The 25,638-nt window shown below is 45.5% G+C and overlaps 1 protein-coding gene across 1 annotated transcript in view; it reads right to left on the reverse strand.

Annotated features, from left to right (window-relative positions):
* LOC130353908 (protein S100-P-like) overlaps positions 1-25,327 on the reverse strand; it is a 57,812-nt gene extending 32,485 nt beyond the window's left edge. The window contains exon 1 of the mRNA XM_056555096.1: positions 25,181-25,327. Within this exon, the coding sequence (XP_056411071.1) occupies positions 25,181-25,327 (147 nt within the window). The remainder of the gene's footprint in view (positions 1-25,180) is intronic.
* Between the last annotated feature and the right edge of the window lie 311 nt (positions 25,328-25,638).

The raw sequence follows: 25,638 nt of genomic DNA on the forward strand, positions 1-25,638 counted from the left end.
TGATTGCTGAAGAAGTTGCGAATGTTGGTGCACAATGGTGGACACTTCCGACAGCTGGTGGGTTAGATGGGCGATCTGTCGGGCGATATCAGAGACAACTGGCAGGGGAACCTCAGCGGGATCCATGGCCGGATCTACTGTCACGATGCCGGCTGGCAGGTAGTGGATCCTCTGTGCCAGAGAGGGATTGGCGTGGACCGTGCTAGTGGACCGGTTCTAAGCCACTACTGGTTTTCACCAGAGCCCGCCGCAAAGCGGGATGGTCTTGCTGCGGCGGTAGTGACCAGGTCGTATCCACTAGCAACGGCTCACCTCTCTGGCTGCTGAAGATAGGCGCGGTACAAGGGAGTAGGCAGAAGCAAGGTCAGACGTAGCAGAAGGTCGGGGGCAGGCGGCAAGGTTCGTAGTCAGGGGAGATGGCAGAAGTTCTGGTACACAGGCTGTAAACACACAAAACGCTTTCTCTAGGCACAAGTGCAACAAGATCCGGCAAGGGAGTGCAAGGGAGGAGACTAGATATAGGCAGGGAACAGGTGGGAACCAATTAAGCTAATTGGGCCAGGCACCAATCATTGGTGCACTGGCCCTTTAAGTCTCAGAGAGCTGGCGCGCGCGCGCCCTAGAGAGCGGAGCCGCGCGCGCCAGCACATGACAGCAGGGGACCGGGACGGGTAAGTGACCTGGGATGCGATTCGCGAGCGGGCGCGTCCCGCTGTGCGAATCGCATCCCCAACGGCCAAGACAGTGCAGCGCTCCCGGTCAGCGGGACTGACCGGGGCGCTGCAGGGAGAAAGACGCCGTGAGCGCTCCGGGGAGGAGCGGGGACCCGGAGCGCTAGGCGTAACAGGTACACATTTATGAGGGCAGTAGGATGCGCTCCACTACGCTTAACAGTATTTGTCTAGAACAGCAGCAGGTGTGTACTTAGATGTAGGTATGTGGTATGCACTTATGAGGGCAGAAAAATGCGCTGCAGTACGCTTAAAAAGTATTTGAGTACAACACCAGCAGTACAAAACAGTGCTGCAGCACACAGTCGCTGTGTACTAGACCCAGAATTGCACTTTCTCTCTCAAAGACTATTAGGAATGGACTGCTGGGTTTATATTATACGTCTACAGACTAGTATAACCAGAAGACCATTTGTTATGGAACAAAGACACAGAGTTGCGCTAAAAATTATTCCTCCATCCTCTGCCCACATTTCCCCAGCTGAGCCAGCTTGTTCAAATATATGAGGCAACACACAGTTCTCTGCCACTTTCTGTAATACACTGCTGTAGACAGTGGCTGGGAGGTTAATCGCTGCAGTAAAAATTATTTTCTGTGAAAAACGCTCTGCTCTCTGTCCACCAGAACGCTGACATGACTAGGAGGGGAAACGCTGCTGGAAAAAGCTTTTCTGTGTAATACACAGCGATGTCTGTCCTATGAAGTGACTAGCCAGAATATGGCTGCCAATTATATAGGGCTGTGACATCACAGGGTGACTGGCTGCATCCTGCATGGGATTCAGGGTCATCCTGCCTACCCTTGTTCCGGCCTTTCCAGGATTCCTTGCTCCATGTCCTCACATGTGGATCCGCCATTTTAGATGCCCTGGAGCCTAGACCGCACTAAATGGAGTATTCGTTGTGAATCAAATTTTTCCTGAAATTCGCAATGAATTCGGATTTGTCAGATTCGATTCGCTCATCTCAACAGATCACCCTTCACATGGTGAATCATTTGGGACCAGGCTGCAAGGGCATCTTCATGCACATCCCACAAAGAGGTCCAATATAAGATACTTTTCCAGTGGTATCATACACCAGAAATCCTTAGCCGTTTTTACACGCAGATATCTTCCAGATGTTGGAGATGCAATTTAGATTTAGGCACAGTACCCCACATTTTTTGGGATTGTATAACTCTACGCCATTTCTGGCTGGAAATGCAGTCTATGGTCCGAAGTGTGACAGGTATATTGATCCCTCTTAAGCTGGTAACCTACATTCTAAATGTTCCACTTCCAAAAATGCCAAAACACAAACTCAGACTTTTCCATAACATTCTGACTACGGCAAAATGCCTGATTGCGAAAAACTGGAAAAAAACGGTGTGCCCTTCCATTCAACCCTTGATTAATAGAGTAAAGACGGATAGAATATCTATCGTCAATATCAGATAATCGCATTCCACATTTTCATAAGGTCTGGTCAGACTGGGACGAATTTATGGAGAGAACTTCTTCCTGAGGAGGGGGGGGGGTACGGATTTAACGCACGAGCATAATAGCTTTCATCTTGTCTAATCTTGTTTTCCCTTTTTTCTTTTTTGTTGTTCTATTATTCTTCTCTTCCCCTTCTTACCCTTCTTGTGACTCCACATTTTCCCTCTTTTCTTTCGTAAATGGAAGAACAAACGATTATTGCTTGTCTTAATAGACAACTCATTAACCGCTCCTAATGGTATATTTTGAAAACATATACTTGATACAAAGAATGTCCTATATAAGGCTAAATTAGTTTTTTTTTCTTATCTTATTTTCTTCTGCTGACTTCCAAATTTACTTTATGACTAATGTTGATACCAACAGGAAATGCTCATGTTAAAGGAAATAGCAGATACATTTCATATGCCTTCTTTTACCATATTGGACATATGTCTTTTACGTTGGGATTTGAATGTACCCTTTTGCTTGCGTTATATGACAAGTAATGTAATATTCATATCATGTAATGTGGATTTCATATTCTTTTCCTCTCAATGTTATTTTTTCTTTGTTGGAAAAATCTTAAAAAATGTTTAGAAATAAACAGTTACATATATATATATATATATGTATATATATATATATATATATATATATATATATATATATATGTAAAAAGTTGCACATTTGTCGCATGGGTTAAAAAGTTGCACAAAAAGTCGCAGAGGATCATCATACAAAGTGAAGTAATGAAGTAAGAAATGTGATCAGCACCAGATTTATCACTTGCCTGCGCCATGTAATACTTTTGGTGCAGGTAAGCAAATTCCACCACATTATTGTTCCCCATATGGAAATTCTTTTACTATTTTTTGATATGATATATTCCATGGTGTTATTTGTCGATATGTTGAATTTTTTACTTCTGTTTTATTTTTAATTTATGATATGTATTCTTGTATATTTTGTTCATGTGTTGCAATGAGTTTGCATGCTAATGGTCCACACCCAACTTATTTATGTATTTATTCAGATCTATTGTATATATATATATATATGTATGTTTAACCCCTTAAGGACATAGGGCGTATCCATACGCCCTTGTTTCCAAGTCCTTAAGGACCGAGGGCGTATGGATACGCCCTGAGCATTTCCGGCCCCCACCGCTAGCCGGAGGGGAGCAGGGGCCGGATGCCTGCTGAAATCGTTCAGCAGGCATCCCGGCATATCGCCCAGGGGGGTCATTATGTCCCCCCATGTCGGCGATTGCCGCAGATCGCTGGACAATTCAGTCCAGCGATCTGCGGAGATTCCGGGTCAATCGGGTCTCCAGTGACCCGGTGACCCGGAATTACTGGCTGATCGGGGCCGTCAGAGACGGCCCCGAACAGCCAGAGCCTGCAGGGTTGAGGTGGCACTGGTGCCACCTCACGATCGCCCTGATTCGTCGGCCGGATTACCGGCCGACCAATCAGGGCGCCTGCTGCGGGTGTCACTCCCGCACCCGCTCCGCCCCTCTTCCGGAGGACGTGAGCGGGTGCGGGAAGACAACCCCCGGTGCTGGGGACCCCGATCCCCGGCGTCCCTGTTGGGATCGGGGCCCCAGGAGCGACGGCGGCGGCGAGGGACAGTCCTGCAGTGTGGATCGTTGGAGGTGAGTGACAGCCTCTTGCTGTTGCTTAGCAACAGCTCCCAGCATGCAACAAGGGCATGCTGGGAGCTGTAGTTATGCAACAGCAGGAGGCAGACCACCACAACTTCCAGCATGCCTTTATGGGCATGCTGGGACTTGTAGTTTTGCAACAGCTGGAGGTACATTCTTTCTATGGAAAAGTGTACCTTCAGCTGTTGTGTAACTACAACTCCCAGCTTGCACAATCAGCTAAAGTGCATGCTGGGAGTTGTAGTGGTGCATCTGGTGGTTGCCTAACTACAACTCCCAGCATGCCCATTGGCTGTCGGTGACTGCTGAGAGTTGTAGTTTTGCAACAGCTGAAGGCACACTGAGTTAAGTAGTAAACCAGTGTGTCTCGAGCTGTTGCATAACTACAATCCCCAGCATCCCCAGCCAATGTAGTATGCCTCCGGCTGTTGCATAACTACAAGACCCAGCATGCCCTTCCGCTGTCCGTACATGCTGGGGGTTGTAGCTTTTGCAACAGCTGAAGGCACACTGGTTGCAAAACACTGAGTTTGTTACCAAACTCGGTGTTTCACAACCTGTGTGTCTCCAGCTGTTGCAAAACTACAACTCCCAGCATGCACTGATAGACCGTCCATGCTGAGAGTTGTAGTTTTGCAACAGCTGGATGTTCCCCCCCCCCCAATGTGAACGTACAGGGTACACTCACATGGGCGGAGGATTACAGTAAGTATCCGGCTGCAAGTTTGAGGTGCGGCAAATTTTCTGCCGCTGCTCAAACTGCCAGCGAGAAACTACTGTGAACCCCCCGCCCGTGCGACTGTACCCTAAAAACACTACACTACACTAACACACAATAAAATAAAAAGTAAAAAAACACTACATATACACATACCCCTACACAGCCCCCCTCCCCTCCCCAATAAAAATGACAAACGTCTGGTACGCCACTGTTTCCAGAACGGAGCCTCCAGCTGTTGCAAAACAACTACTCCCAGTATTGCCAGATAGCCACTGACTGTCTAGGCATGCTGGGAGTTTTACAACAGCTGGAGGCCCCCTGTTTGGGAATCACTGGCGTAGAATTCCCCTATGTCCACCCCTATGCAATCCCTAATTTAGGCCTCAAATGCGCATGGCGCTCTCTCACTTTGGAGCCCTGTCGTATTTCAAGGCAACAGTTTAGGGCCACATATGGGGTATCGCCGTACTCGGGAGAAATTGGGCTGGGGGGTATTTTCTGCTATTACCCTTTTTAAAAATGTAAAATTTTTGGGAAAACAAGCATTTTAGGTAAAAAAAAATTTTTTTTTTTACATATACAAAAGTCATGAAACACCTGTGGGGTATAAAGGTTCACTTAACCCCTTGTTACGTTCCCCGAGTGGTCTAGTTTCCAAAATGGTATGCCATGTGTTTTTTTTTTTTTTGCTGTCCTGGCACCATAGGGGCTTCCTAAATGCGGCATGCCCCCAGAGCACAATTTGCTTTCAAAAAGCCAAATGTGATTACTCCTCTTCTGAGACCTGTAGTGCGCCAGCAGAGCACTTTTCACCCCCATATGGGGTGTTTTCTGAATCGGGAGAAATTGGGCTTCAAATTTTGGGGGGTGTTTTCTGCTATTACCCTTTTTAAAAATGTAAAAATTTTGGGAAACCAAGCATTTTAGGTTAAAAAAAAAAAAAATTCACATATGCAAAAGTCGTGAAACACCTGTGGGGTATTAAGGTTCACTTTACCCCTTGTTACGTTCCCTGAGGGGTCTAGTTTCCAAAATGGTATGCCATGTGTGTTTTTTTGCTGTCCTGGCACCATAGGGGCTTCCTAAATGCGGCATGCCCCCAGAGCACAATTTGCTTTCAAAAAGCCAAATGTGATTACTCCTCTTCTGAGACCTGTAGTGCGCCAGCAGAGCACTTTTCACCCCCATATGGGGTGTTTTCTGAATCGGGAGAAATTGGGCTTCAAATTTTGGGGGGTGTTTTCTGCTATTACCCTTTTTAAAAATGTAAAAATTTTGGGAAACCAAGCATTTTAGGTTAAAAAAAAAAAAAAAATTCACATATGCAAAAGTCGTGAAACACCTGTGGGGTATTAAGGTTCACTTTACCCCTTGTTACGTTCCCTGAGGGGTCTAGTTTCCAAAATGGTATGCCATGTGTGTTTTTTTGCTGTCCTGGCACCATAGGGGCTTCCTAAAGGTGACATGCCCCCCAAAAACCATTTGTCGCTCCTTCCCTTCTGAGCCCTCTACTGCATATGAGGTATGTCCTTACTCGAGAGAAATTGGGCTACAAATAAAAGTAAAAATTTTCTCCTTTTTACTCCTTGCAAAAATTCAAAAATTGGGTCTACAAGAACATGCGAGTGTAAAAAATGAAGATTTTGAATTTTCTCCTTCACTTTGCTGCTATTCCTGTGAAACACCTAAAGGGTTAAAACGCTTACTGAATGTCATTTTGAATACTTTGGGGGGTGTAGTTTTTATAATGGGGTCTTTTATGGGGTATTTCTAATTTGAAGACCCTTCAAATCCACTTCAAACCTGAACTGGTCCATGAAAAATAGCGAGTTTGAAAATTTTGTGAAAAATTTCAAAATTGCTGCTGAACTTTGAAGCCCTCTGGTGTCTTCCAAAAGTAAAAACTCATAAATTTTATGATGCAAACATAAAGTAGACATATTGTATATGTGAACCCCAAAAAAAATTTTTGGGAATATCCATTTTCCTTACAAGCAGAGAGCTTCAAAGTTAGAAAAATGCAAAATTTTCATTTTTTTCATCAAATTTGGGGATTTTTCACCAAGAAAGGATGCAAGTTACCATAAAATTTTACAACTAAGTTAAAGTAGAATATGTCACGAAAAAACACTCTCGGAATCAGAATGATAACTAAAAGCATTCCAGAGTTATAAATGTTTAAAGTGACAGTGGTCAGAATTGCAAAAAACGCTCCGGTCCTTAAGGTGAAAAAGGGCTCGGTCCTTAAGGGGTTAAAGATGTACATCTGTACATTCCTAGTATGGTTTATGTCCTCTTTTTCATCTTTGAGACCCAGTTAGGCTAGTACATCTGCTAATATGAATTGACAGATGTATCATTATACATACCAGTAGCAATATTATTTTTATTATTATACATGTCCCTGTTACTTATATACTATACTATACTACCTTATATACCTATGCTTACCGATACTTACCTTAGTTTTTATGCTGTGGCCCCTATTTATATTAACCTAATTGTTGTTATTGTCTATGCATGAGGAGCGGCTAGCACGCAGCTGTACTGCTCCACATGCATCTGCTGTCACTGCAGCTCCAGGTAAGTGTATTGAGTGAAGCTATTGCTTCACCCACAGCGGCGATCTCACTGACCCCTCCCCGGGGTTGTCAGTGGGCGTCCCCATTGAGTCTGACAGCTTTGACCTCGGGACGCGAGATCCTGACGTCAGACGCCAGATGCTGACTCCAACCGTGGTGCGCATGCGCATTTAGTGCGACACATGGTGGGATCGCATTGCGGATGCGCCAGCCACCCGGCTGAAGCGCATTACTATGTCTGCCCTAATTCTTATGACCCCTGCACGCTGTCAACATCAGGTGAGCCTGTAAATTATGAAGACTCCAGTCTGATCACGACTGGTTTCTGTGCCTGGAATTGGTAGTCCCCGAACAGAAAACACAGCCATCCACCCACCCACCCAGATTACGCCCCAGAAGAAGCCTTCAGTGGTGAAACGTTGGGTGACGGAGGTCTGGTGTGTACTTTCACCTTGTCCACTTGGTAATTATGTTTATGCACTCCTAAGTTTTGTTGGCTCTCTCTGTACGTGGCATTTCACTGTTAGCTATTAGGATACCCTTACTGCACTGTACTTTATCTTACACAGATTGGGGGCTTTTGTATTTTTCTTCCCCAACATACTTTACATTTACTTTGGGCATCAATCTACGGTGATCTTTAGTCTTATTTTTGTATAGCCATATTTCACTGTAACAGCCTGAGCCCACACCAGACCTCCCTCCTTTCCTTGCCTCTGTGGTTACTGAGTTGTATCTCGTATTATATACCTTCTGTATATTTTAAATGGATGGTGTTGGTGTGCACAAGTAAGTATTGAGTATATGCATTATGTAAAACTTAACTATTAAAATTATTCTTAGGATAAAATATATGGACCCAAATTTTTTTTGAAATCTAACAAAAATGTGGAAGGGAACAACGTATGGTCCATTATAACAGGTGGGGGTAAAAACTTCCCCTGTAAGGCCCTACACTCGCACTATTAATTCCCTTATTGGCAAGTGTTACTTGTCCTTAAAGGGGTACTCCGCCCCTAGACATCTTATCCCCTATCCAAAGGATAGGGGATAAGATGTCAGATCGCGTGGGTCCCACTGGGGACCCCCGGGATCTCAGCTGCAGCACCCCGGTGTCAGTACTGCACAGAGCAAGCTCGCTCTGTTCGTAATGACGGGCAATACAGGGGCCGGAGCATCGTGACATCACGGTCTGCCCCCTCAATACAAGTCTATGGGAAGGGTTGTGGCGGGGGTCACGCCATTAAGGGGGCGGGTCATGACATCACGAGGGGCAGAGCTGTGACGTCACGATGCTCCGGCCCCTGTATCGCCCTTCATTTTACATGAGCGAGTTTGCTCTGTGCAGTAATGACAGCGGGGTGCTGCAGCCGAGATCCCGGGGGTCCCGAGCGGCAGAACCCCCGCGATCTGACATCTTATTCCCTATCCTTTGGATAGGGGATAAGATGTCTAGGGATGGAGTACCCCTTTAAAAGGGTGGCCCCACACAGGAACCTCTCCCTATTTCTACCTAAAAACACTGCCACTGCCATTTCCCAGGGCTTTTAGTTGGAAATAGGGAGAGGTTCCTGTGTGGGGCTGCCCTTTTGCGAACAAGTAACACTAGCCAAGAAGGGAATTAATAGTGTGAGAGTAGGGCCTTATAGGGGAAGATTTTAACCTCACCTGTTACAATGGGCCATACGTTGTTCCCTTCCACCATTTAGAGGTCTTTCCATCACATCAATACTTGGTGGTTTAGGTGGCACATGGTGTTTTTTGCACACCTTTCTTTTTTTTAGATTTCAAAAACATTTTGGGTCCATATATTTTATCCTAAGAAAAGTGGTCTAATGCAGAGGAATTTCTGTAACTGGGGACCAGCACCTTAATTATGTTTTGCAGTATCCATGGCAGTACAATGAAAGAGCCTGGAGGTGGTAGCATCAGCATGAGGAGACCATATGGTGGCACAATGATAGAGCCTGGAGGTGGTAGCATCAGCATGAGGAGACCATATAGCAGCACAATGAGAGAGCCTGGAGTTGGCAGCAGCAGCAGCATGAGGGCTATGCCAACTGAGGAACCCACCGGCTGTTGTCTGGAGGTGTCGGATGTCACTTGGGAGGAAGTGGATGACCGAGTGAACCAATCAATCATGTCGGCTAGGTTGCTGGTCGATACACGACTGCTAGCGACACTGGGAGCTCAAACCTCTCGCTGCAACTCCTGCTGCCACACGCCCCTACTCTGCTGCGACCTCTGCCTGTGCCTGATGAATTTAGGCCTCTGCCACTCCTCTGTGCACGTCCTGGCACTTCTCCGCCTAACATACTTAGTGCATATATGAGGGGAGTAAAATATGCTTCCCTACCCTTAAAACAGTATTTGTCTAGAACAGCAGCAGGTGTGTACTTTTGGCTGGCCTTTTACAGTAACTAGGCCCTTAAGACTTTATCAGGAACGAAATGGTACAACACTTAGATGTACGTATGTGGTACACATTTATGAGGGCAGTAGGATGCGCTCCACTACGCCTAACAGTATTTGTCTAGAACAGCAGCAGGTGTGTACTTTTGGCTGTCCTTTCACAGTATCTAGGCCCTTAAGGGTTTAACAGGTACAAAATAGTACACTACTTAGATGTAGGTATGTGGTATGCACTAATGAGGGCAGAAAAATGCGCTACAGTACGCTTAAAAAATTATTTGAGTAAAACACCAGCCGGTGATTACTTTTGCCTCGACTTTCACAGTATCTAGGCCCTTGAGAGTTTAACAGGTACAAAATAGTACACTTCTTAGATGTAGGTATGTGGTATGTGTTACGCCGAGCGCTCCGGGTCCCCGCTCCCCCCCGTAGCACTCGCAGCGTTTACCTGCTCGCAGCGCCCCGGTCAGACCCGCTGACCGGGAGTGCTGCCATAGTCTCTCTAGCAGGGATGCGATCTGCGATGCGGGACACGCCCGCTCGCGGTTCGCATCCCAGCCTGCTTACCAGTCCTGTCCTCCGTCCGTCCAGTCCCGGCGCGCGCGGCCCCGCTCCCTTGGGCGCACGCGTGCCGGCTTTCTGCGATTTAAAGGGCCAGTGCGCCGCTGATTGGCGCCTGGTCCAAATTAGTGTTTTCACCTGTGCACTGGTCTATATTACCTCACTTCCCCTTCCCTGTATTGCCGGATCTTGTTGCCATTGTGCCAGTGAAAGCATTCCTTGTATGTCCCAAGCCAGTGTTCCAGACCTCCTGCCGTTGCCCCTGACTACGATCCTTGCTGCCTGCCCTGACCTTCTGCTACGTCCGACCTTGCTCTTGCCTAATCCCTTGTACCGCGCCTATCTCAGCAGTCAGTCGGGGTTGAGTCGCTATCGGGTGGAACAACCGGGGGTTACCTGCCGCAGCAAGTCCATCCCGCTTTCTGGCGGGCTCTGGTGAATACCAGTAACCCCTTAGACTCCGTTCCCCTGGTACGGCCCACGTCATCACCCCACTGACACAGAGGATCCACCACCAGTATCCTCTCAGTACCCGGATCCTGACAGTAGATCCAGCCATGGATCCCGCTGAGGTCCCGCTGCCAGTTGTCGCTGACCTTACCACGGTGGTCGCCCAGCAGTCGCAACAGATAGCGCAACAAGGCCATCAGCTGTCTCAACTGACTGTTATGCTACAACAGCTTTTACCACAGCTACAGCAACCATCTCCTCCGCCAGCTCCTGCACCTCCTCCGCAGTGAGTGGCCGCTTCCAGCCTCCGCTTGTCCCTGCCGGACAAATTTGATGGGGACTCTAAACTATGCCGTGGTTTTCTCTCGCAATGTTCCCTGCATTTGGAGATGATGTCGGACCAATTTCCCACTGAACGGTCAAAGGTGGCTTTCGTGGTTAGTCTCCTGTCTGGGAAGGCCTTGTCATGGGCCACACCGCTCTGGGACCGTAATGATCCTGTCACTGCCACTGTTCATTCCTTCTTCGCTGAGGTTCGTAGTGTCTTCGAGGAACCAGCCCGAGCCTCTTCTGCCGAAACCGCGTTGCCGAACCTGGTCCAAGGAAATTCTTCTGTAGGCGAATACGCCATCCAATTTCGTACCCTCGCCTCTGAATTATCTTGGAACAACGAGGCCCTCTGCACGACCTTTAAAAAAAGCCTATCCAGTAAAATCAAGGATGTGCTGGCCGCACGAGAAATTCCTGCCAACCTGCATGAACTTATCCATTTGGACAACCGCATTGACATGCGTTTTTCCGAAAGACGCCAGGAGCTCCGTCAGGATATGGACTTTGTTTGCACTAGGCGATTTCTCTCCCCGGCTCCTCTCTTTTCTGGTCCACTGCAATCTGTTCCTGTGCCTTCTGCCGTGGAGGATATGCAAGTAGACCGGTCTCGCCTGACCCTACAAGAGAGGACACGCCGCCGCAATGAGAACCTATGCCTATACTGTGCAGGTACCGAACACTTCCTGAAGGATTGTCCTATCCGTCCCCCACGTCAGGAAAGACGCACTCTGATTCCGCACAAAGGTGAGCCAGCTCTAGGTGTGAACTCTGCTTCTCCACGTCTTACTGTGCCTGTGCGGATTTCTTCTTCTGCTAACTCCTCCTTCTCAGCTGTGGCCTTCTTGGATTCAGGCTCTGCAGGAAATTTTATTTTGGCCTCTTTCGTTAACAGGTTCAAGATCCCAGTGACCAGTCTCGCCAGACCTCTCTACATCGCTTCAGTTAATGGAGAAAAATTGGACTGTACTGTGCGTTACCGCACAGAACCCCTGTTAATGTGCATTGGACCTCATCACGAAAAAATTGAATTTCTGTTCCTCTCTAACTGCACTTCTGAAATTTTCCTCGGCCTGCCTTGGCTCCAACGCCATTCTCCTACCCTTGACTGGACCACCGGGGAGATCAAGAGCTGGGTTGCTTCTTGCCACAAAAAATGCCTCACGTCTGCTCCCAGTCCCGTCAGTCAAACCCCAGTGGCTCCTCCTATACCAGGTCTCCCCAAGGCCTATCAGGACTATGCCGATGTTTTTTGCAAAAAACAAGCAGAGACTTTGCCTCCTCACAGGCCTTATGACTGCCCTATTGATCTCCTTCCTGGTACTACTCCACCCCGGGGCAGGATCTATCCTCTGTCTGCTCCTGAGACTCAAGCCATGTCGGACTACATCCAAGAAAATTTTAAAGAGGGGATTCATCCGCAAGTCTTCATCCCCTGCCGGAGCGGGGTTCTTCTTTGTCTCCAAAAAAGACGGTTCCTTACGGCCGTGCATCGATTACCGCGGTGTTAATAAGATCACTATAAAAAAACGCTATCCCCTGCCTCTTATCTCGGAACTCTTTGACCGCCTACATGGCGCTAACATCTTCACCAAATTGGACTTAAGAGGTGCATATAATCTCATCCGCATCAGGAAAGGGGATGAGTGGAAGACCGCATTTAATACCAGAGACGGACATTTTGAATATCTGGTTAGGACCTTTGGGCTCTGCAACACCCCCGCTGTCTTCCAGGACTTTGTGAATGAAATATTTCGAGATCTGTCATATACCTGTGTTGTGGTTTACCTGGACTACATTTTGATTTTTTCTTCTAGCCTCGAAGAACACCGCCACCATGTCCGTCTAGTGCTCCAGAGACTCCGTGACAATCAATTATTTGCCAAGATAGAAAAATGTCTCTTTGAATGCCAATCTCTTCCCTTTCTAGGTTATTTAGTCTCTGGCCAGGGACTTCAAATGGACCCAGACAAACTGTCAGCCGTTTTAGATTGGTCACCCCCCTCCGGTCTCCGAGCTATCCAACGCTTCTTGGGGTTTGCCAATTACTACCGACAATTTATTCCGCATTTTTCCACCATTGTGGCTCCGATTGTGGCCCTAACCAAGAAGAAAGCTAACCCTAAGTCCTGGCCTCTCCAAGCGGATGTGGCATTCAATCGTCTCAAAGCTGCTTTTGCTTCTACTCCCGTACTCTCCAGGCCTGATCCATCAAAACCCTTCTTGCTGGAGGTGGACGCCTCTTCGGTGGGAGCCGGAGCTATACAAAAAAACTCTACTGGACATAACATTACTTGTGGTTTCTCCGGCGGAGAAAAATTACTCCATTGGTGATCGTGAACTTCTGGCCATTAAACTAGCCCTCGAAGAATAGAGGCACCTGCTGGAGGGTTCCAAATACCCAATTGTCATCTACACGGATCACAAGAATCTGTCGTATCTTCAGTCTGCCCAACGGCTGAACCCACGCCAGGCTAGGTGGTCGTTGTTTTTTTTGCCCGTTTTAACTTCGAGATTCATTTTCGCCCTGCTGACAAAAACATCAGGGCTGACGCCCTTTCTCGTTCCTCTGATGCTTCCGAATCGGAAGCCCCCCTGCAACACATTGTTCCTTTAGACTGTCTGATCTCCTCTTCTCCAGCTTCTATCAAACACCTCCTGGAAAGACTTTCGTCCTTCCACGCCAGCGCCTCAAGATCCTCAGGTGGGGACATTCCTCGCACCTCGCCGGCCATGCTGGCATCCAGAAATCCATCCAACTCATCTCTTGTTTATATTGGTGGCCTACCCTGGAGGCAGATGTCGCCGATTTCGTTCGGGCCTGTACAGTTTGTGCCCGGGACAAGACTCCTTGCCAGAAGCCTGCCGGTCTCCTTCATCCTCTGCCTGTTCCTGAGCTACCATGGTCTCAGATTGCCATGGATTTTATAACAGACCTGCCTTTATCCCATGGCAACACAGTCATTTGGGTGGTCGTTGATCGTTTCTCTAAAATGGCACATTTTATTCCACTCCCAGGACTTCCTTCTGCGCCACAGTTGGCGAAGCAATTTTTTGTGCACATTTTTCGCCTTCACGGGCTTCCCACGCATATCGTCTTGGATAGAGACGCCATCGTCATCACCCCACTGACACAGAGGATCCACCACCAGTATCCTCTCAGTACCCGTATCCTGACAGTATGCACTTATGAGGGCAGAAAAATGCGTTGCAGTACGCTTAAAAAGTATTTGAGTACAACACCAGCAGTACAAAACAGTGCTGCAGCACACAGTCGCTGTGTACTAGACCCAGAATTGCACTTTCTCTCTCAAAGACTATTAGGAATGGACTGCTGGGTATATATTATATGTCTACAGACTAGTATAACCAGAAGACCATTTGTTATGGAACAAAGACACAGAGTTGCGCTAAAAACGTATTCCTCCATCCTCTGCCCACATTTCCCCAGCTGACCCAGCTTGTTCAAATATATGAGGCAACACACAGTTCTCTGCCACTTTCTGTAATACACTGCTGTAGACAGTGACTGGGAGGTTAATCGCTGCAGTAAAAATTATTTTCTGTGAAAAACGCTCTGCTCTCTGTCCACCAGAACGCTGACATGACTAGGAGGTGAAACACTGCTGGAAAAAGCTTTTCTGTGTAATACACAGCGATGTCTGTCCTATCTCTCTGCAGGGAAAGGATGAAGTGACTAGCCGGAATATGGCTGCCGATTATATAGGGCTGTGACATCACAGGGTGACTGGCAGCTGATAGGCTGCATCCTGCATGTGATTCAGGGTCATCCTGCCTACCCTGGTTCCCGCCTTCCCAGGATTCCTTGCTCCATGTCCTCACATGTGGATCCGCCATTTTAGATGCCCTGGAGCCTAGACTGCACTAAATGGATTATTCGTTGTGAATCAAATTTTTCCTGAAATTCGTAATGAATTTGGATTTGTCAGATTTTATTCGCTCATCTCTACCTATCACCCTTCACATGGTGAATCATTTGGGACCAGGCTGCAAGGGCATCTTCATGCACATCCCACAAAGAGGTCCAATATAAGATACTTTTCCAGTGGTATCATACACCAGAAATCCTTAGCTGTTTTTACACACAGATATCTTCCAGATGTTGGAGATGCAATTTAGATTTAGGCACAGTACCCCACATTTTTTGGGATTGTATAACTCTACGCCATTTCTGGCTGGAAATGCAGTCTATGGTCCGAAGTGTGACAGGTATATTGATCCCTCTTAACCCCTTCCCGCAGAATGGCATATATAAACGCCGGGTTGTGCAGTGCGTTCGCGCATCCCGGCGTTTATAAATGACATTCAGTTAACCCGGCGATGCGCAGCATCGCACGGGTTAACTGGCAGAAGTCCCGCTGTTTCCAGCAGGGGACAACTTCTGCTTCACCCCCAGGACCATCCATTGATGGTCCTGGTCAGCGATCACTGTGATTGGTCCCTGTGGACCAATCACAGTGATCTGGGGTGAAAGTTCAGATCCCCCGCACTGCCCGCCCCTGGAAGTCGGGCAGAACGGGGGACGAAGGCTGCGGGGGCTCGCGGGGACCTGCGGCACACGGGGGGGAACAGGAGGGGACCGGCGGACTTACCTGATCCAGCGGCGGGACCGAGGAGCAGCGCGGGACCGGCCACGTGGACGAGCAGCGACAGGTAAGTATGTAGTCCTCAGAGGCAGCAGTGAAGATCTTCACTGCTGCTTCTAGGAGTCTGAAAACTACAACTCCCAGCATGCCTAGACAGCCTTTGGCTGTCTGGGCATGCTGGGAGTTGTAGTTTTGCAACATCTGGAGGGCCTCAGTTTGGAGACCATTGTATAATGGTCTCCAATCTGTGCTCTTCCAGCTGTTGCAAAACTACAACTCCCAGCATGCACTGACTGTCCAGGCATGCTGGGAGTTTTAGTTCAGCAACATCTGGCCCTTCAGATGTTGCCGAACTACAACTCCCAGCATGCCCTTCAGCTGTCTGGGCATGCTGGGAGTTGTAGTTTTGCAACAGCTGGAGACACACTGGTTGGGAAACATTGTTTCTAACTCAGTGTTTCCTAACCTGTGTGCCTCCAGCTGTTGCAAAACTATAACTCCCAGCATGCACTAAAAGACCATGCATGCTGGGAGTTGTAGTTTTGCAACATCTGGAGGGCCCCAGTTTGGAGACCATTGTATAATGGTCTCCAATCTGTGCTCTTCCAGCTGTTGCAAAACTACAACTCCCAGTATGCACTGACTGTCCAGGCATGCTGGGAGTTTTAGTTCAGCAACATCTGGCCCTTCAGATGTTGCCGAACTACAACTCCCAGCATGCCCTTCAGCTGTCTGGGCATGCTGGGAGTTGTAGTTTTGCAACAACTGGAGACACACTGGTTGGGAAACATTGTCTGTTTCTAACTCAGTGTTCCCTAACCTGTGTGCCTCCAGCTGTTGCAAAACTATGACTCCCAGCATGCATGCTGGGAGTTGTGGTTTTGCAACAGCTGATGCACCCCCCCCCTGTGAATGTACAGGGTACATTCACATGGGCGAGGCTTTTACAGTGGGTTTCTCGCATCTTGAGATGCAGCAAATTTTGCGCTGGGAAACTCGCTGTAATCCCCCGCCCATGTGACTGTACCCTAAAAACACTACACTACACTAACACAAAATAAAATAAAAAGTTAAAAACACTACATATACACATACCCTTACACAGCCCCCCTCCCCCAATAAGAACGTCCGGTACACCACTGTTTCCAAAGCAGAGCCTCCAGCTGTTGAAAAACAACAACTCCCAGTATTGTCGGACAGCCGTTGACTGTCCAGGCATGCTGGGAGTTTTGCAACAGCTGGAGGCACCCTGTTTGGGAATCACTGGCGTAGAATACCCCTATGTCCACCCCTATGCAAATCCCTAATTTAGGCCTCAAATGCACATGGCGCTCTCACTTTGGAGCCCTGTCGTATTTCAAGGCAACAGTTTAGGGCGACATATGGGGTATCGCCGTACTCGGGAGAAATTGCGTTACAAGGTTTGGGGGGCTTTTTCTTCTTTAACCCTTCATGAAAAGGAAATGTTGGGGTCTACACCAGAATGTTAGTGTAAACATTTTTTATTTTTTACACTAACATGCTGATGTTGCCCTATACTTTACATTTTCACAAGAGGTAAAAGGGAAAAAAGCCCCCCAAAATTTGTAACGTAATTTCTCCCGACTACAGAGATACCCCATATGTGAGCGCAAAGTGCTCTGGGGGCGCACAACAAGGCCCAGAAGGGAGAGCGAACCATGTACATTTGAGGTGATTTGCACAGGGGTGGCTGATTGTTACAGCGGTTTTGACAAACGCAAAAAAAACAAAACCCCACATGTGACCCCATTTCGGAAACGACACCCCTCACGGAATGTAATGAGGGGTGCAGTGTGAATTTACCCCCCACAGGTGTCTGACGGATCTTTGGAACAGTGGTCCATGAAAATGAAAACTTGTACAGCCCACTGTTCCAAAGATCTGTCAGACACCAGTGGGGGGCAAATGCTCACTGTACCCCTTGTTACGTTCCTCAAGGGGTCTAGTTTCCAAAATGGTATGCCATGTGGGTTTTTTTTTGCTGTTCTGGCACCTTAGGGTCTTCCTAAATGCGACATGCCCCCCGAGCAAAATTTGCTCTCAAAAAGCCAAATATGACTCCTTCTCTTCTGAGCATTGTAGTTCGCCCATAGTGCACTTCAGGTCAACTTATGGGGTACCTTCATACTCAGAAGAGAAGGGGTTACAAATATTGGGGGGTATTTCCTGCTATTGACCCTTGGAAAAATGTGAAATTTGGGGGGAAACACACATTTTAGTGAAAAATTTTTTTTTACATATGCAAAAGTCGTGAAACACCTGTGGGGTATTAAGGCTCACTTTATTCCTTGTTACGTACCTCAAGGGGTCTAGTTTCCAAAATGGTATGCCATGTGAGGGTTTTTTGCTGTTCTGGCACCATAAGGGCTTCCTAAATGCAACATGCCCCCAAAAACCATTTCAGAAAAACGTACTCTCCAAAATCCCCTTATCGCTCTTTCCCTTCTGAGCCCTCTACTGCGCCCGCCGAACACTTTACATAGACATATGAGGTATGTGCTTACTCGAGAGAAATTGGGCTACAAATATAAGTATACATTTTCTCCTTTTACCCCTTGTAAAAATTAAAAAATTGGGTCTACAAGAACATGCGAGTGTAAAAAATGAAGATTGTGAATTTTCTCCTTCACTTTGCTTCTATTCCTGTGAAACACCTAAAGGGTTAAAATGATGACTGAATGTCATTTTGAATACTTTGGGGGGTGCAGTTTTTATAATGGGGTCTTTTGTGGGGTATTTCTAATAAGAAGACCCTTCAAATCCACTTCAAACCTGAACTGGTCCCTGAAAAATAGTGAGTTTGAAAATTTTGTGAAAAATTGGAAAATTGCTGCTGAACTTTGAAGCCCTCTGGTGTCTTCCAAAAGTAAAAACTCGTCAATTTTATGATGCAGACATAAAGTAGACATATTGTATATGTGAATAAACATTTTTTTTATTTGTAATATACATTTTCCTTACAAACAGAGAGCTTCAAAGTTAGAAAACTGCAAAATTTTCAAATTTTTCATCAAATTTTAGGATTTTTCACAAGGAAAGGATGCAAGTTACCACAAAAATTTACCACCATGTTAAAGTAGAATATGTCACGAAAAAACAATCTCAGAATCAGAATGATAACTAAAAGCATTCCAGAGTTATTAATGTTTAAAGTGACAGTGGTCAGATGTGCAAAAAACGCTCTGGTCCTTAAGGCCAAAATGGGCTTGGTCCTGAAGGGGTTAAGCTGTTAACCTACATTCTAAATGTTCCACTTCCAAAAATGCCAAAACACAAACTCAGACTTTTCCATTACATTCTGACTGTGGCAAAATGCCTGATTTCGCAAAACGGGAACAAAACAGTGTGCCCTTCCATTCAATCCTTGATTAATAGAGTAAAGACGGATAGAATATCTATCGGCAATATCAGATAATCGCATTCCACATTTTCATAAGGTCTGGTCAGACTGGGACGAATTTATGGAGAGAACTTCTTCCTGAGGAGGGGGGTACGGATTTAACGCACGAGCATAATAACTTTCATCTTGTCTAATCTTGTTTTCCCTTTTTTTTCTTTTTTGTTGTTCTATTATTCTTCTCTTCCCCTTCTTGTGACTCCACATTTTCCCTCTTTTCTTTTGTAAATGGAAGAACAAACGATGATTGCTTGTCTTAATAGACAACTCATTAATCGCTCCTAATGGTATATTTTGAAAACATATACTTGATACAAAGAATGTCCTATATAAGGCTAAATTAGTTTTTTTTCTTACCTTATTTTCTTCTGCTGACTTCAATACTTACTTTATGACTAATGTTGATACCAACAGGAAATGCTCATATTAAAGGAAATAGCAGATACATTTCATATGCCTTCTTTTACCATATTGGACATATGTCTTTTACGTTGGGATTTGAATGTACCCTTTTGCTTGCGTTATATGACAAGTAATGTAATATTCATATCATGTAATGTGGATTTCATATTCTTTTCCTCTCAATGTTATTTTTTCTTTGTTTTCTTTGTTGGAAAAATCTTAAAAAATGTTTAGAAATAAACAGTTACATACATATATATATATATATATATATATATATATATATATATATATGTAAAAAGTTGCACATTTGTTGCATGGGTTAAAAAGTTGCACAAAAAAGTCGCAGAGGATCATCATACAAAATGAAGTAATGAAGTAAGAAATGTGATCAGCACCAGATTTATCACTTGCCTGCGCCATGTAATACATTTGGTGCAGGTAAGCAATTTCCACCACATTATTGTTCCCCATATGGAAATTCTTTTACTATTTTTTGATATGATATATTCCATGGTGTTATTTGTTGATATGTTGAATTTTTTACTTCTGTTTTATTTTTCATTTATGATATGTATTCTTGTATATTTTTTTCATGTGTTGCTATGAGTTTGCATGCTAATAGTCCACACCCCACTTACTTATTTATTTATGCATTTATTCAGATCTATTGTATATGTATGTTTAAAGATGTACATCTGTGCATTCCTAATATGGTTTATGTCCTCTTTTTCATCTTTGAGACCCAGTTTGGCTAGTACATCTGCTAAGATGAATTGACAGATGTATCATTATACATACCAGTAGCAATATTATTTTTATTATTATACATGTCCCTGTTACTTATATACTATACTATACTACCTTATATACCTATGCTTACCTATACTTACCTTAGTTTTTATGCTGTGGCCCCTATTTATATTAACCTAATTGTTGTTATTGTCTATGCATGAGTAGCGGCTAGCACACGGCTGTACTGCTCCACATGCATCTGACATGTGTCAGCCGTCACTGCAGATCCAGGTATGTGTATTGAGTGAAGCTATTGCTTCACCCACAGCGGCGATCTCACTGACCCCTCCCCGGGGTTGTCAGTGGGCGTCCCCATTGAGTCTGACAGCTCTGACCTCGGGACGCGAGATCCTGACGTCAGACGCCAGATGCTGACTCCAACCGTGGTGCACATGCGCATTTAGTGCGACACACGGCGGGATCGCATTGCGGCTGCGCCAGCCACCCGGCTGAAGCGCATTACTATATCTGCCCTAATTCTTATGACCCCTGCACGCTGTCAACATCAGGTGAGCCTGGAAATTATGAAGACTCCAGTCTGATCACGACTGGTTTCTGTGCCTGGAATTGGTAGTCCCCGAACAGAAAACACAGCCATCCACCCACCCAGATTACCCAGAAGAAGCCTTTAGTGGTGAAACGTTGGGTGACGGAGGTCTGGTGTGTATTTTCACCTTGTCCATGTGATAATTATGTTTATGCACTCCTAAGTTTTGTTGGCTCTCTCTGTACGTGGCATTTCACTGTTAGCTATTAGGATACCCTTACTGCACTGTACTTTATCTTACACAGATTGGGGGCTTTTGTATTTTTCTTCCCCAACATACTTTACATTTACTTTGGGCATCAATCTACAGGGATCTTTAGTCTTATTTTTGTATAGCCATATTTCATTGTAACAGCCTGAGCCCACACCAGACCTCCTTCCTTTCCTTGCCTCTGTGGTTACTGAGTTGTATCTCGTATTATATACCATATACCTTCTGTATATTTTAAATGGATTTCAGATGTTTGTTTATTGTGCATTTGTGTACTAATAAAATTTGATATTTTTGAATTGATGAATCCGCATACACTTCTTTTTTCATGTTTATACCTCTTATTGGCGTAGGAGCATGTACACACTTCCCTAGGGGATTTGAGTGTATTATATTTCCTTTATTTAACCCCTTAAGGATGCAGGACGTACTCAAACGGCCCCTTTTCCGAGTCCTTAAGTACTCAGGATGTTTGAGTACGTCCTGTCAAATCCCGGCCCCCCCGCCGCTAGCTGGAGGGGAGCCGGTGCCCGATGCCTGCTGAAATCGTTCAGCCGGCATCGCGGCATATCGCCCAGAGGGATCATGATGACCCCCCATGTCGGCGATGGCCGCAGATCGCTGGACAATTCAGTCCAGAGATCTGCGGCAGATTCTGGGTCAATCGGGTCTCCAGTGACCCGGTGACCCGGAATTACAGGCTGTTTGGTGCCGTCTCTGATGGCCCCGAACAGCCATAGCCAGCAGGGGTGAGGTGGCACTGGTGCCACTTCACGATCGCCCTGTTTCCCGGCCGACCAATCAGGGCGCCTGCTGCGGGTGTCACTCCCGCAACCCGCTCCGCCCCTCTTCTGGAGGACGTGAGCGGGTGCGGGACGTGAACCCTGGCAGCTGTGGACCCCGATCCCCGGCGTCAATGTTGGGATCGGGGCCCCAGGAGCCACGGCGATGACGAGGGACTGACCTGCAGCGTGGATCATTGGTGGTGAGTGACAGCCTCCTGCAGTTGCTTAGCAACAGCTCCCAGCATGCAAAAAGGGCATTCTTATGGGCATGCTGGGACTTATGGGCATGCTGGGACTTATAGTTTTGCAACAGCTGGAGGCACATTTTTTCTATGGAAAAGTGTACCTTCAGCTGTTGTATAACTACAACTCCCAGCTTGCACAAACAGCTAAAGTGCATGCTGGGAGTTGTAGTGGTGCGTCTGATGGTTGCATAACTACAACTCCCAGCATGCCCGTTGGCTGTCGGTGACTGCTGAGAGTTGTAGTTTTGCAACAGCTGAAGGCACACTGAGTTAAGTAGCAAACCAGTGTGTCTCCAGCTGTTGCATAACTACAATCCCCAGCATCCCCAGCCAAAGTAGTATGCCTACAGCTGTTGCATAACTACAAGACCCAGCATGCCCTTCCGCTGTCCATACATGCTGGGGGTTGTAGCCTTTGCAACAGCTGAAGGCACACTGGTTGCAAAACACTGAGTTTGTTACCAAACTCGGTGTTTCACAACCAGTGTGCCTCCAGCTGTTGCAAAACTACAACTCCCAGCATGCACTGGGAGTTGTACATGCTGGGAGTTGTAGTTTTGCAACAGCTGGAGGTATTCCCCCCCCCCCCCCCCCCCCCCCCAATGTGAATGTACAGGGTACACTCACATGGGCGGAGGTTTACAGTAAGTATCCGGCTGCAAGTTTGAGCTGCTGAAAATTTTCTGCCGCAGCTCAAACTGCCAGCGAGAAACTACTGTGAACCCCCGCCCCTGCGACTGTACCCTAAAAACACTACACTACACTAACAAAAAATAAAATAAAAAGTAAAAAACACTACATATACACATACCTCTACATAGCCCCCCTCCCCAATAAAAATGAAAAACGTCTGGTACGCCACAGTTTCCAAAACGGAGCCTCCAGCTGTTGCAAAACAACTACTCCCAGTATTACCAGACAGCGACTGACTGTCCAGGCATGCTGGGAGTTTTACAACAGCTGGAGGCCCCCTGTTTGGGAATCACTGGCGTAGAATACCCCCATGTCCACCCCTATGCAAGTCCCTAATTTAGGCCTCAAATGCGCGGGGCGCTCTCACTTTGGAGCCCTGTCATATTTCAAGGCAACAGTTTAGGGACACACATGGGGTATCGCCGTACTCGGGAGAAATTGTGTTACAAATTTTGGGGGGTATTTTCTGCTTTTACCCTTTTTAAAAATGTAAAATTTTTGGGAAAAGAAGCATTTTAGGTAAAAAAAAATATTTTTTTACATATGCAAAAGTCGTGAAACACCTGTGGGGTATTAAGGTTCACTTAACCTCTTGTTACATTCCCCGAGGGGTCTAGTTTCCAAAATAGTATGCCATGTGGGTTTTTGTTTGCTGTTCTGGCACCATAGGGGCTTCCTAAATGCGGCATGCCCCCAGAGCAAAATTTGCTTTCAAAAAGCCAAATGTGACTTCTTCTCTTCTGAGACTTGTAGTGCGCCAGCAGAGCAATTTTCACCCCCATATGGGGTGTTTTCTGAATCGGGAGAAATTGGGCTTCAAATTTTGGGGGGTATTTTCTGCTTTAACCCTTTGTAAAAATGTAAATGTTTTGGGAAACCAAGCATTTTAGGTAAAATTTATTTTTATTTTTTTACATATGCAAAAGCTGTGAAACCCCTGTGGGGTATTAAGGTTCACTTTAACCCCTTGTTACATTCCCCAAGGGGTCTAGTTTCCAAAATGGTATGCCATGTGGTTTTTTTTTTTGCTGTCCTGGCACCATAGGGGCTTCCTAAATGCGGCATGCCCCCAGAGCAAAATTTCCTTCAAAAAAGCCAAATGTGACTCCTTCTCTTCTGAGACCTGTAGTACGCCAGCAGAGCACTTTTCACCCCCATATGGGGTGTTTTCTGAATCGGGAGAAATTGGGCTTCAAATTTGGAATTTCTGCTATTACCCTTTTTAAAAATGTAAAACTTTTGGGAAACCAAGCATTTTAGGGAAAAAAAAATATTTTTTTTACATATGCAAAAGTAGTGAATCACCTGTGGGGTATTAAGGTTCACTTTACCCCTTGTTAGGTTCCCCGAGGGTCTAGTTTCCAAAATGGTATGCCATGTGTTTTTTTTTTGCTGTTCTGGCACCATAGGGGCTTCCTAAAGGTGACATGCCCCCCAAAAACCATTTGTCGCTCCTTCCCTTCTGAGCCCTCTTCTGCACCCGCCGAACAATTAACATAGACATATGAGGTATGTGCTTACTCAAGAAGAATTGGGTTTCAAATACTAGTAAAAATTTTCTCCTTTTTACCCCTTGCAAAAATTCAAAAATTGGGTCTACAAGAACATGCGAGTGTAAAAAATGAAGATTGTGAATTTTCTCCTTCACTTTGCTGCTATTCCTGTGAAACACCTAAAGGGTTAAAACGCTGACTGAATGTCATTTTAAATACTTTGGGGGGGGGGGGGGGGTGCAGTTTTTATAATGGGGTAATTTATGGGGTATTTCTAATATGAAGACCCTTCAAATTCACTTCAAACCTGAACTGGTCCCTGAAAAAAAGCGAGTTTCAAAATTTTGTGAAAAATTGGAAAATTGTTGCTGAACTTTGAAGCCCTCTGGTGTCTTCCAAGAGTAAAAACACGTCAATTTTATGATGCAAACATAAAGTAGACATATTGTATATGTGAATTAAAAATTTTTTTTTGTAATATACATTTTCCTTACAAGCAGAGAGCTTCAAAGTTAGAAAAATGCAAAATTTTCAAATTTTTCATCAAATTTTGGGATTTTTCACCAAGAAAGGATGCAAGTTACCACAAAATGTTACCACTATGTTAAAGTAGAATATGTCACGAAAAAACACTCTCGGAATCAGAATGATAACTAAAAGCATTCCAGAGTTATTAATGTTTAAAGTGACAGTGGTCAGAATTGCAAAAAATGGCCGAGTCCTTAAGGTGAAAAAGGGCTCAGTCCTTAAGGGGTTAAAGTAAACTCTAAATTGTTTTTCAGTCTTCCCTGCAGCTGTAGAAGAAGATACTGTTATTAGGAATTCATTATTTATGCAATTTTCTATTTTATACAGTAATGTTGGTCCATAGTGAACCTGTGATGCTTTATTAATCCGTTCAGGACACAGGCCGTATGGGTATGCCCTTGCATCCTGGTACTTAACACGCTGGTCCCGTTACCGGTGTTTTAAGCATGTTCATGAGTACCCCTTTAAGTGGTTAAAAATATATTTAGGAAACAATTAGGTGATGTGTATAACGTGTATTTCTACTTATATAAATTTACAACTCACTTTTACCATCCCTGGCAGTTCCTTGTCCAGCAAAGTCTTCATTGTCCCTTTGGTTAAAGTTTTCTTTCTTTCCCCAGTGTCCTTGACTATTGAATATTTGTCAAAGACATCAATTAAAAGATTCATTGCAGTCTCCAGCTCGGTCATGTTCAGAGGTGATTTATTTTATCTTCTTGGCTCGTTCAGGCAGCTGGTTGTAGGCAGAATAGTATATTAGAGACTGAGACCATTCTTATATAGGGGATGGATTACATCTTATGCTTTTCGTTATGTAATTATTATATTGGGTGTGACAGTCCTATGTATAACTGCAATAAATATACATTACAGAATTCATTATCTGTGTTTAGTGACTTTGTTATTATTAGTTTGCCTCAAGCATTATTGACACACCTTCAAGGGAATGTATCAATTAGATCTTTATAATTTATTAGAGCCCGATACTTAAATCTGTTCTC

This window comes from Hyla sarda, chromosome 1 (assembly GCF_029499605.1).
Source record: "Hyla sarda isolate aHylSar1 chromosome 1, aHylSar1.hap1, whole genome shotgun sequence".
Classification (NCBI taxonomy): Eukaryota; Metazoa; Chordata; class Amphibia; order Anura; family Hylidae; genus Hyla; species Hyla sarda.